This window comes from Aedes aegypti, chromosome 2 (genome assembly GCF_002204515.2).
Source record: "Aedes aegypti strain LVP_AGWG chromosome 2, AaegL5.0 Primary Assembly, whole genome shotgun sequence".
NCBI classification, from domain to species: Eukaryota; Metazoa; Arthropoda; class Insecta; order Diptera; family Culicidae; genus Aedes; species Aedes aegypti.
In genome coordinates this window covers 131,269,117-131,282,660 of record NC_035108.1, presented here as the reverse complement: position 1 = coordinate 131,282,660, position 13,544 = coordinate 131,269,117, and the positions used below count along the sequence as shown (strand labels likewise).

General features: G+C 38.1%; 1 protein-coding gene across 7 annotated transcripts in view; it reads left to right on the top strand.

Moving 5' to 3' along the window:
* Window positions 1–13,544, top strand: part of LOC5566824 (PDZ and LIM domain protein Zasp) — a 257,834-nt gene that overhangs the window by 191,479 nt on the left and 52,811 nt on the right. For all 7 annotated transcript variants that reach the window (XM_021842378.1, XM_021842377.1, XM_021842380.1 and 4 more), the window contains 4 exons: window positions 6,072–6,223; window positions 6,287–6,455; window positions 13,170–13,321; window positions 13,382–13,473. In XM_021842378.1, the coding sequence (XP_021698070.1) occupies window positions 6,072–6,223; window positions 6,287–6,455; window positions 13,170–13,321; window positions 13,382–13,473 (565 nt within the window). The remainder of the gene's footprint in view (window positions 1–6,071; window positions 6,224–6,286; window positions 6,456–13,169; window positions 13,322–13,381; window positions 13,474–13,544) is intronic.

Here is a 13,544-nt window from a genome sequence, read left to right as displayed (position 1 = left end):
TAGGAAAACGGTAGGAAACGGAAGCAAGTGAAGTATGAGTCATTTTACGAAGCTGGACAAGGATCTGGGAGTTAAGTTTACCTTCAATTATCGTCATCAGTTTTCGCGATGATGATGGTTGATGACTGTGCGCATTTCTAGCGTAGCTTCAGGCGAAAACTTAAATGAAGAATAATTAACAACGTTAATTGTTAAGGTTTTAACAAAATTAATAACAACGTCATCGCATGTATATTTTTCTTATCATCCTCCAGAAATCCTCAATGACTTTTTTTGTAATATTTTGAGAAAAATGCGTGTAAATTATGATAGTGAAATTTTTAAAATAAATTCTATGGAACGGTCTCAGGTGCTTTTAAGCTAGTCATAGGGGGATATTCTTAGATATTTGAATTAAATTGATTAAAAAAATTGCACCTTTTGTCTTGTGGGAAAATTCATAAGGGCAAATTTTACAAATTCTGCTAGTTTTTGTGATGTAATTTCTGAGGGATTTCTTGCTGCAAATTTCGAAAACATATCCAAGGAATCGAATAACAATTCTGAAAGTTCTCTAACAGGTTATATGAGAAATCTGATTTTGGTTTCTTGAAAATGTTTGAACTATTCCTTCATATAATTTACAGAATTCCTTCTTTGAATATTTGAATTTTCCAGAAATTTGCAAACAAAAATCGGTAAGAAACTGAACAATGAATTGCACAAGAATTTTATTTCGGTGAGTTGATATAAGATTCTGGAAGTAATTTCAGTAAAGCTTTTTTTTAGATTGACTGAAGCATAATACACAAAAAAAAACAAAAATAATCAAAACAAGTTTCCGTTTATTCAACATTTAGCGTTTAGCTTTCTCGCAAAATTTTTTGATTGAATTGATATGAGAGCACCTGAAAAAAAAACCTGAAGTTGTCTGATAATTTTTTTAGATTTTCGGCAAAATTCAAAGGAAAGTTTTGGACGTATTTTGGATTCTTGGACGTAGTTCTTCTGAAAAAAAAAATCATTCAAATATTGAGATGAAAATGGGATTTATGGCAATTTTCTGAAAATAACTCTAGAAGAATTTAACGTGATTGTTCGGAAACAAATTTTAATACGCAATTTTGGAATTTCTGTTGAATTTAGTTGAATAATCATAACAGGAAATCTCAATGCTAAGGAAAAAACTTAGGAATCATTTCTGATAGACATTTTGGGGTGGACGTTTTGATAAAATTACTAATATGGAAAATATTTGAAATAATACAGAGAGAAATTTAATCCAAAATTACCGGTAGCTTACTTTCAGGAGTACATGATGAAATGTCTAGAAAAATAAGTTTAATATCCCTTAAAGTACCCTTTTTTATTGAGAACCTTTAGGGCATATTAACTGGGAGCATACACAAACCCCCCCACCACTCACTGAACGCGGCCACCTGGATCTCACACGGTTCTTGGCCGAACCCGTCTCCCTGTACACTGAAGGATGGTGGGTGGAATAAATGAAATTCCGCGGAATAAAATGAATCGCCGGAATATGTCACTGGGTCGCTCACCCCTCGCAAACAACTTTACTACGACGTTGCGTACTCTTTCATCGTGCGCGGTAAACAAATAACAAATGACAGCTAGTTGACATCAGAGTATATAAGCCATTTTAGGGACCGTCCATAAATGACGTAGCATTTTAGGGAGGAGGGGGGAGTCTACGATTTTGCTACGAACCATGTATTAGTATGGGAAAATAGGCTACGGAGGAGGGGGGTGTCGAAAATTGGCCAAAAAAAATGCTACGTCATTTATGGACGCTACCTTACGAGACGTTCGAATGACGTGTTCTGGTCCGCCATTGTTGTTGTTAAAAAAAACTAGCCTGATATCTGAATGGCACTGCAGCGCGCTGATCACTTTTTTGTTGGCGATGACGTCCCCGTCTCTTTCAGCGCATGCTTCAACCCGGTTTACATGTGGTGGTTTACAAGGGGTGGTAAAATGAACACCTTAAGGATGTCATCTCGTTTCTAATAGAAAAACGAGGAATTTCTATAGTTCTATCGCACAACATCAAAGGTAGGGATGTCATCTTAAGCAGTGACACGAATTCGGACTAAAATAGCTAAATTTTCACAAATATTTATCGTTAGCAAAAAACGATGCAAATGTTCATTTTACCTGCACTATGTGGGTAAAATGAACATCATGTAAAAAACGTGCATTGCATTGCATACCCGAAAATATATCCATTAAGGATTGTAACCCATTCCAAAAGAAATTTAAAAGTATCAGAATTGACATCATATCATAACGATATTCACCTCACTGAAAAACCTCTAGACCTCCGAGTGAAAAGTTACGTCAGTTCTAATTTTTAAACGTGATTTTCTAAATCCTTAGTTTTCGTTGATATTTTCACTTCAATTGACCTCCGTATCAACCCGAACATACCGAATTGTGCTCTAAATCGTCCGTGCATGATAAAAATTCATTGAAATTTGATTTTTCTCGGTAAAAGTCACGGTGTTCATTTGACTACTCCTGTTCATTTTACCACCACTTCTCCTATTACAGTTAACGTAGATGAAAAATATCTTCCCTGCCTACTAATTTAAATATTACATGCGAAAATTAAAAACTTTGTTGCATCGGCCCAACAGAAACTTTCAAAGCTGGTAAACAAACGGAAACCATATGATTCGAAACGTCTCATAAAATGGCTTATGAGTACTTGAGAAGCGCGGAGAGCATTTTGGCTTTGTTTATAAACAATATTTGCAATAACCTTAAATAATTAGGGTAATTCTAACAATATTTTAGTTTGCGTACAACCCGTGAGCCGCCAACAGAGACCATGCAAACCAGTGACGTCATTTTCGTATTGTCTTGCACTTACACACCCTCATCATCTCTTATGCATAACATCTTTCCTTATCTCATTGAATTTGCTCGATTAGAACCACGTTTGACAGTTCAATCTGAACCTTCGGTTTCAGTCAGGGGGCCGGCATGATGGCCATATTTTGTTGCCTCTTATCGAACGCAAGCAGTGCTCACCAATACTATTACACTATAAGCAATGCAGCTGGTGTAAATGTGGGAAAACGAACCTAGGCACACAAAATCTACGTATATTCTTCGTTATTGTTTCAATTCCAAAGTAAGTTTCATTTCTATTATCGTGAAAAGCGCAATGAAGTGTTGTTTTCCTTCTTGCAGTGTCGATTTTCATAATCAGAAGAACAATTATCACGGTGATAACATTTCGCATCATAAGTTTCCAACACATACCGATGCGAGGGATCGATGGCTAAATGCCATTGCTAACGCGGATAAAACCACTTATAAGAAAACCGAAGACTTGCAATGCACATTCTCACATACCAGCTTTGCGCAGTTTTTGTCTTGTTTGGCGCATTTTGTCCCATTTTCACTCATACGGAAGGTAAACATTCAACAAATATATGAGTGTGCGTGAGAATTGCAACTGGAGTATAAATTTATGCTCCCGATAAGAAGGCACAACAAGACCTGTCAAATACCATATTGAAAAACTATGATGTCATCCCTCTGGTTTCAGTATTCGCGCTTCTCTATAATAAACAAATTCTCTGGTCGACATCATGCCCATCGGTTCATCCTATATGTGATGCTAAAGCTGGCACCAATACCAATACACAAAATGCACATGGTGCACACCTACATAACGATGAAAAGTTGTATTCGTACTTATTGAACTATTGTATGTATTTAGTCGAGAATTACCAACTGTCTCCTTTCGAATACTTATTGTACTTTCTTGTTCATCACCCTGACACCCTGAAGACTAATGTTAAACGTTATTTAATCTGCAGCACTTTTCGAGGAAACGGGTCAATCCGGGGAATTACATTTGTACCACTGCTTGAGATATCCTAAGCATTTATCATAAAAAACTCAACAACATTTGTTAGTTGAACGTTAATTTCAAGCATCCCTTTCACATAATTACAAAAACAAAAAGTATAATGGACACATTATGCGGGTAGTAAGATTGCTTACTGTTAGAAGTCAACAATCTCCTCTGACACGACATGAACGATCGGTAGCCACCAACTGTCACAATATGTTGGCTTTTGATGACTTAATTGTTGCCAAACCCACCTCGGGGCCTCAAACTGCTGTCTCCGTGGATTCTCTCAGAGTTTATCCGCTGTACTAATTGTTTCTAAAGGCATTTTATAAATACCATAGACTCCACGACATAGAGAGCGGAAAGAATGCACTGCAACCAGTCATAACGATAACGTCTAACCCTGCACGAATCTCGGCCGGGCTCAGTAGCGGACCTCTGATTGGTTTCCCCATACCGATCGCACTTTGTAAAGCTAAGTTAGACAAAATCAGGCTCTTATGGATCAACACATCATGTGGGTAATTTTAACACATTTCAACATAATTAACAAATTTAACACATTTTAATACATTTAACATATCGAATCTCCATAACACAGAGATGCTTAGTCTTTTGGAGCTTCTTTACGTGTCATAGTATGCTCTACGAAAAAGAAGAAGTAATCATTCCAGCTCATACTCGAATTTTATGTAACTTTGCTTGAGCGTGCATAGAACACCGTGAAACGAAAGTAAATCGCTTGTCGCCCTGTGCGCCATTCCGGGGACTGTGTTGCGAAGTCACGCCGCTAATAGCTTCATTAGCAATGAAAATCACCCCGAAGCGACGAAGGAATCTTGGGAAAGGTAATGGCACTGCCCTCGAAGTAGGTGGCGCGGGTGCAAAATTTATTTAACGATTCAAACAAAAAAGAATTAATGGGATGAAAACGTGCCCCCTCTCGTGTGCGACGTTTCCTCTTAGTAAAGCGATCTGCAGCACCCCTTCAGTTATTGATTACGAGATGACCCGAAAGGAAAGTGAAAAGCGCTTCCAGAAATAGAATCTATTTGTGATAAATGATTTATTCGAGCACGACCCACTCACTCTCTATCTCGCTTGCCGCCCGGTGGTGGTTCCAATTACCCAATGGATGTCCTGTTTGGTAAATTGCTGAAAACGATCTCGCGTGAAGTTGCCCAAAATAGCCAGACTGTTGCATACAAAAATACAGTCAACCCACGGTTATGAATCAACTAAGGGTCACATTGTAGAATTATTAAAAACTGTAACGAACTTAACTTGTGAAACTCGCTCTTCTATGCCTGTTTATCTATGAAAATAGATTAAAATAATACTATTTATTATTTTGAAAATTTATTGGCTTTTTTCGGTGAATGCAATACCTATACTCAGAGAGAAAGGGAGTAACGAAAGTAATGAAATGACAAGATGGATAGAATCGCAAGCGAGCGACGAGAGAAATGAATAGAAGTTGAAAATTTGTTTTAACAGAGGGCCATATGTGTGAACAACACATTGCATTCACCGAAAAAAGCCAACAAATTTTCATAATAATAAAGTCATGCGGTGATTAAACCTTATAAATGTAATACTATTTATTATTCATTATATATTTATTTCACCAAATTTCACCAAAAATCTTAAACAATATGGAAGAAAAAAAAAATGCTCAAATATTTTTGTCAAATTTCAAACCAATCTGGAATGATAATAATTAACGGAAAGGATTATATGATTGATACTATTTCATGTTGAAGCTCTGGCAGTATTTTTTTTTAAACAATTGTTAGACCTTCGTATGCTGAGAAATTTCGAGTTTAATCCAAAACCAATCCATATATGTGGGTTATCCACAACTGTCGAGTGACTGTATACTTAAAGTCGATTCCCATGTGAACCATGTGTTCTCCGTGCACACGACAAACCTTCCCTTTCGTTCGCTGGGTGGTTTTTACCCTATCTTTGATTCTTTGTCGAATTGCCCATACCTAGCTGTCAGGAAAACAACAATCACGCTGACAATGAACAAACCATTCGGTTAAATTAGCATTCGATGATATTTTCATGGATTTTAATTCCGTCTACGTTTGTTGGCATCCCCAACGTGTGTCGCCCTCGATCAATGCCATTAGCACCACAAATAATGTATCCAGCCAGCTTTAATGACCGCGATCTGTTTGTTTGTTTTCATTTGCAGGTAAATGGCGGCAGCGTTGCCGATCAGGCCGGTCTCATGCCAGGTGATGCCTTGGTCAAGGTCAACAACACCGATGTGTTCAATCTGCGTCACAAAGAAGCCCAAGATGTCATCATGGCTGCAGGAAACTCCTTCGAACTATCAGTTTCTAGGTTTGTTGAATGTGGTGACTATTGTTTTTTAAACGATTTAGAATAAGTATGTCTTTTCTACAGAGGAACCGCCTGGAGGCCATCGGTAACTCCAACTGGATCGATCCCGTCCCCATCGCCATCCATGCCCGGACACATCACACCAGTAACCAAAACCTCGCTAGCTGCCACTCCACAGCCGGCGCAACACATTGGCAGTGGTCACAATCAGGCTGCTAAGCCGTTTCCATCTGTAAGTATACTAAGCTGGTTTGATTCTTCTCTTATGAGCACTTATTCTTCTTATGAGCACTTCCACAATTATTAACTGAGAGCTTTCTTTGCCAAAGTAGCAATTTTCGCATTCGTTTATCGTGTCGCAGGTACGATGATACTCTATGCCCAGGGAAGTCAAGGGAATTTCCATTACGAAAAGATCCTGGATCGAACTGGAATCGAACCTAGACACCCCAGGCAACTTCGTTAACGAAGAATAACGTAATAACTCGTTAATTCATGCAAATTACATCAAACCCGCAAATCACGGTGGATAAAATCTTCAGATTGATGAGTTCCCTCGCATAAAATGCTTCTTTTCTGAGTTCATTTGTACATTTGTTTCGTCCCGTATACTCGTACAAAGTAAGTCGAATCAATCCGTAGCAGCTGTCAAATCAACATTTGTTATCATAGGTTAAGTCGCGTAAGATCACAGGATAGTTCGGATGAAAATTTATACACTCGCATTGTATGCTATTATTCATCACATAATATAAGCACGTATATCGCCTCCACTTTTGTACGTAGAAAGCCTTTTCGCGACATCTTATAGGGTAGGTGTACCAGTTATGGCCATAGTGGTTCCCTATTTCGCCATACGTGATATCTTGAATGCCTTCACATTTTGAAAAATCTTTTGTGTTTTAGCAGTAAGATAAAGGATAAATCTTGATGTTAAAACATTCAGAAAGATTAAAAATGTAAAAGTTATCCATATTTTGCATATGGCCAAATAGGGAACCACTATGGCCATAACTGGTACACTTTCCCTAGGTGAAATTTTGCACATGCAAAGCCTCCAGGTGATTTCATTATACGTACATTTTGGTTGTCTGGGACCTTCAGCATGGCTTTGTTTTCTAGCCGGACTCCAACCACTCGACTAAGGAAGGCTCACATCGTTATTTATTTCAGTAGCTCAGGGATTCTACTTATAATAGTGCCAAAAACATATACAAGGATTCGCTCAGGATTTCATCATAACAATATTCCCATGAGAATTTCCAGCAATTTTGCAAGGGAATTGTTTATTGTTTCATTTATTTGAGCTGCAAAGAAAATTTATTCTAGAAATTAACATAGGAAGATCTCAATAATACTGTTAACTCTCCATAAACGACTCTGTACCACGCCACCTTGGCTTGGGCTACAAGTCCGATATCCCCCGGAACTACCACATGGTATTACTACAGGTAGCTGAGGGCTTGTTGATGCAGCTACGCCATTTCGTCACCTTTGGCGCTCTGGCTGTGATTTGTCTCTGCTCCGTCACTTACATTTTGGGGCCGGCCACACGCCTGGGCCATGTGAGACTTTTTATGATAGATGCTTCTGTGCTTGTTGGTTCTCTGGACTTTACTGCGCTGCTCGTCGTGCTCTTCGGGCGGACCGGTTGGATGCCGAGGTCGGCGATTACGTGCCATAACGGCGATTCATCGTGATCGATACTACTAGGCGTAGTTCCCGACGGGGCAGCTAGTCTACTCCGATGGAGAGATCCCCGACGGAGGAATATCTGCCAAAACCGGTAGCGTTACGAGTTGTTCTAATTCTGGTGTTGGCCGGTAGAGTGCCGAAGTCCGCCAAGCGATTCCGGTTGTAGGATGGCTTCCGGTTCACTGGCGCTCCGACTACTCAAGTGGGCGACTACTCAGAATTGCACCCCCCTGCTTCACAGGCTCCCCGACGACCATTCGCCTGTGCTGTTTTGCGATCTACTCAGCGAGTCTCCGGCGGAGGGTCTAGCCTACTCTGACTCGATGATGGTCGGCCAAGTGTCAAGATCGGTTCTGCAATTCCGTTAAAGGGTGACTTCCGGTATGCAGGCACCTCGACGACTGATACTACGTTACGCTCGTTTTACTCGACGGAGGATCTAGCCTACTACGATAACGCCCGCTGGTCTCCTCGCATCAACAGACAACAGAAGAGTGCCGACTTCGGTGGGAGGTTGGCTTCCGGGTAATCAGCCCCCCGCTGCTCTCTACGTCTCACGGCGTGTATATGGAAAAGGTTTATCACAAAAAAATAGGCATCGCTAAATCTTTCACCATTCGAAAATATAGGTTTTTAGCTTTCATTTGACGTGTTCCCCAAAAAAATCCACTGAGGGATCCCGAGCATTTTTTTTATTTAAAATTTTTATTCTTTAGAGTACATAATTTTTAAATGTAATCATTGCAAAAGACAGCTTCGTTGGATAAAAGTTTTATTTCCAAATAAAAGTTCATAAAATAAATATATATACATATGTATTGAGTTTCATTTTGTAAAAAAAAAACTGTCCTATGTGATTTTGAGGATTTATTGAGCTATAGGACACTTATTCGATTAGATATGTTGTAAGTTCGACTGTTCACTTATTCATACTGTGGAAGTATATCTAACCGAGCACTGTTTCTTTTCATGGTTAGAATACATTAAATTTATTCTTCTGGCATTACACCTCTGCTGGGACATAGCCTGCTTCCCAGCTTAGAGTTCGTAAAGTACTTAGTTATTGATTAAGAATTTTCTTTGCCAATCAACCGTTAAAGATTAAAAGTAGAATGGATCAACATTACAACGGCCTACGAAAGTAAATGGAATATGCTTCAACGCCCTGTTACCCAAGCCTTAGCAAGAAGCTTAAAAAATCCTCATTAAGAATATTATCCAGGCACCCGGAGTAAGTGACAGTACACAGACTTTTTTAATATGTTGTATTGAAGTTATTTTGATGTTTTTAGCTTGGAATTTCAAAATTTAATAAAAATATAGTGGACTATTTTTCCTGTTAAATCAAATCATAAAAATAATTCCACCTTGAAAGTGGTTTTCTGACAAGCAGAACAACAATAATACAATTTTTACAATTACTTCAGTAATGAAAACACGTAAGTAGCTTACAAACAAGAAAGTTTCACCATTTTATACTCCTTTAAGATTGATATCATATTCATTTAATATATGTTTTCAACATGAAATATGGTTAATTATGTGATTATTGGCAACGGTAAGTATTATGAGGAAGAATAAAAAGTTAAATTTCATGTGCCCACTTGCCCCGTAGAGTTGAGTAACTGCAATTTACAGTAGATTTTTATGACTTTATTTTAAGGGTTTCAATATCTCGAAAAGATACCTTCCCATTCGTGCGGACATCAGCGAATACAGTGTGCAACTTTTGCAATTTTTTGGCTATTTCTTGAATGCAACATCAATCAAGTGACTGCATTTATTGGTCGTAGCAAAATGAGCTCCATTCAGCATGCATTTAACATTACCTTTTGGAGCTTTTTGGGGGTTTTTGCGATGATTGCGACTCAAGAGTCTGCCTTGAGCTCTGGCTCTGTTTTTACAGTAGCTCTATAAACTAAAGTCAGGAGGAGTCAAATTAGGATCTCCAAATTCAAATCATGTGTCCCTTTTTTATGTCAGATGTCCATGGAATTTCCGTTGCAGAGACATAATGAACAAACATCCAAAGATATCGAATTTATCGACTGTTTCGTACTGTTTGAAAAAAAAAAATGACTCAATGATTCTTTTGGTCTAGTCCAAACTGTTAGCACTTACTTGGTCATGGAATGGCGTTTCTTGAATATTGGATAGATTTTCTGTTCCTCAAATGTGGCATTTTTGCTTATTTATGAAGCCAGATTGTGCCTGTTGACCACGATATAATCAAGGATATAACAGTTGAGTTAACATAACTGCAAGACTATTTTCAATTCAAAGAGTCACTATTTTGGCATGTTGTTTTTTTATATCATATTAATTGTGGAAAATATAACAATATTAACCCAGCAGCAAGTGATATTGATTTGTAAAAATGGTTCAAAAGAGCTCTATTTCGTATCAATCGTTTGGCAGCGTCCATTTATTACGTAACGCTAAAATCGGAAATTTTTGACCACCTCACCCCACCCCCCTCCGTATCGTTTTTTTTTTGTATGGAAAAATTAAACGCTATTCCCCCCTCCCCCTAGAGCGTTACGTAGTATGTGGAATTTTCAGGATGGTTAATTAGATTTCATCGGTCGAGTATATTTTTCTTACACACAATATAAAAAAAAACAATCATGATAGGCGAATCAAATTCTCAGTTAATGAGTAACCGAAGAACTCTTATTTGAGAACCTGGCTTTGTCTCAATGTAATTCCAGAAAGAAGGAAAAGAAGATTAATCTTTTCTAAATATGAACTAAAACAGTTATACACTAGAATCAAATACACACCTAAATCTGAATGCCGATCTCAGCTGTGCAAATCTCGGTAAAAGGTCGTTTGTTGACATTTTAGTAAAAGTGACGTTTGGTAACGGCACCCAAAGGTGCTGTTTTAAGTTAACTTGATGTTAGGCTGACATATCAGTTAATATTAATTTGCTTACCGCTCAGTTGTGCGGATCTTGGTAAAAGAATGAAAATTAGTTGAACTCAACTGAGTGTTTCCTCAACTGTATGAGTAAGTGTCGTATCCCCAAGATCACATAGGACAGTAATCTCTATTACAATATGTAATCTTATATATCTATGTGATATCAACTTTCATTCGATATTTGGGCTACCATCGAGCTTGAGAGAAAAAAAACTGTCTTTTACCATGATTATATTTGAAAATATTGTACTTCAAGGAACAAAAATTTAAAATAAAAAAAATGTTCGGGATCCCTCGGTGGATTTTTTTGGGGAACCCGTCAAATGAAAGCTTAAAACCTATATTTTCGAATGCTGAAAGATTTAGCGATGCCTATTTTTTTGTGATAATATTGTGCCGTGGTCTCGTTTTGCTGCTCTGCTCGCCTGTTGCGTTGTAAGCCAGACATTATTTGCACCACCATGTTTCGTACTATGTTTAACCTCCGGCAGTCGATGATAACATGTTCTGGCGTATCTTCAATCTCCATGCACTCACGACAAAATGGTGAAAACGCATGGCCGAATCTATACAGATACTACTTGAAGCAATTGTGACCTGTCAGGAACTGTGTCAGATGGAAGGTCACTTCTCCGTGCTCCCTATTCAGTGATAGTATTCACGTAAAAATCCAAGATGGCCGCCAGATTTTATCACTCAAAATAATATTCTTATTCTTCACTCGCCTCGAATAAAACACTAACGGTTGAAAACTTGTTTCTTTATGGTACAAAATATGATGTTTGTATTGATTGCACTCGCCATATACGTGAAAATGGTATAACATGATTTAGAAAATCGTTCATTTGATAGGGTAAATACCATTGCTCACCTAGTTTCTGTAGCCTATCTTACGCAATTTTTCCTCAGCTTTCCAATGGTGGTCTCAGAATCCAAAACTAGCGGTGCGCTAATGATGAAAAAACGATTTTTCTAACAAAATTAAAAATGGCCGCCAACATTTTTTCAAGTTTAAATGAAAGCTATATCCTTTCTCTATAAGATGCCACTAAGTTTGCTATGTGTTTCAAGCGAAATATGAGACATATAACGTGAAGAAATACCCAAGATTTATCAGAAAATTGGCTTTTTCGCAAACTGTCCAGCTAGCTGGCGTACGAGGGGTCCACCAAAACCGAAAGGACCACCCTTAAGTTTTATCGAAAACTAGCGATCAGTGACATAAAATTGGAATTCTAACGATGGGTGCCGATGGCGGCCTGGTTTCAGCGAGAATTGCTCCATTGTTTTACGAAACAAATCTGCACGAAACGTTTAGTGTTCAGTAGACCATGTTCACTTGAAAGAGCTGCATTCATTTACTCGTCAGAATTGTTTTTTTCTTATGATTTTAAATCCTACATATTAATTTGGTCAGCGTAATCGCAATGTGGTCTCTTCCATAGAAAAGTACACGGTTCGAACGAAACGTGTAAATTTCTGCGACATAGAATGCACATAACACAGCGTAACAAAAATGACATTTTTGCGTGTCTTAAGGATCAAATTATGTGTCTCGAGTAGATTTGGGGTTGCTGAATTTAATGCCATTTTCAGAAATATTCCAGCACGTCACAATTTTTAGCTACAGGTCGCCAAAGTTGTATGAAACACTGGTTTTATCGATGTTTACATAAAATTTAAGGTATAATTTATCAAACTTTTCAGTAATCTTATCTGCCAAGCATGCCATTTGCGCTTAAACTTTAATTTTAGACATAATTTGGTTGAAATCGCACGATTAAATTTAGATTAAACCGATGTTTTCAACATGCTAGCTGTCTCCATACAAACTTCTTTGTTTCTCTTATATAGTAAAATACAAAACTTTTTTAAAACATCAAAAAATAACTTTTCCGTATCGAAAGTATTATAAGCTTTGTTGATAAGTATTCTTATACGCATAAAATTTGAATTCTGTGGCAATTTAAGCAAATAAATTGCCCTACAATCTGGAAAACTTGCATGCAAGTTGGCTATAATAGTAATTTTTTGCATTTTCAACAGCCAATATCTAAAAAATTAGACGTGCTATGATATTTTTGAAAACGGCAATGGATTCAGCAACCCTTAATTGAGTGAATAGCGGTATTTTAGTGCTTGAGACAAAAACGTGTTCCGCAGTGTAATTGGAGCGCGGCATATCATGGAGATTTACATGATATGTCATGTAGACTTCAATCATATGTCATGTAATTCAGCAGGATCCTGTAAGATTACGTGACATATAACATATTTTTACATGATTTAAGAATAAAATTCACTCCAATCTATTTATTCTTTACAGCAACAGCCCCAGGAACAGGTCAACGGAAGCGAGGGTCCCATCAAGAGCATCGTCAACAAGCAGTACAACACCCCGGTCGCCATGTACAGCGATGAGACCATCGCCGAAACCCTGTCCTCTCAGGCTGAGGTCCTCGCTGGAGGTGTTCTAGGGTAAGTTCCCAACTTCGACATCAGCATCCAAGAATCGTAACAAATTCCACTATATTTTAGTGTCAACTTCAAGAAGAACGAGCGCGTCTATTCGCCGGCCAACTCCGAGGTGTACAAGCTGCTGCACGAGCAGGGCGATGAACCCGAACCAGGTAATGAGGATCTGTTCCCCCACTACTACGCACTGGCTTGTATGTTGAAGCTACTGAATGATGGTGATGGA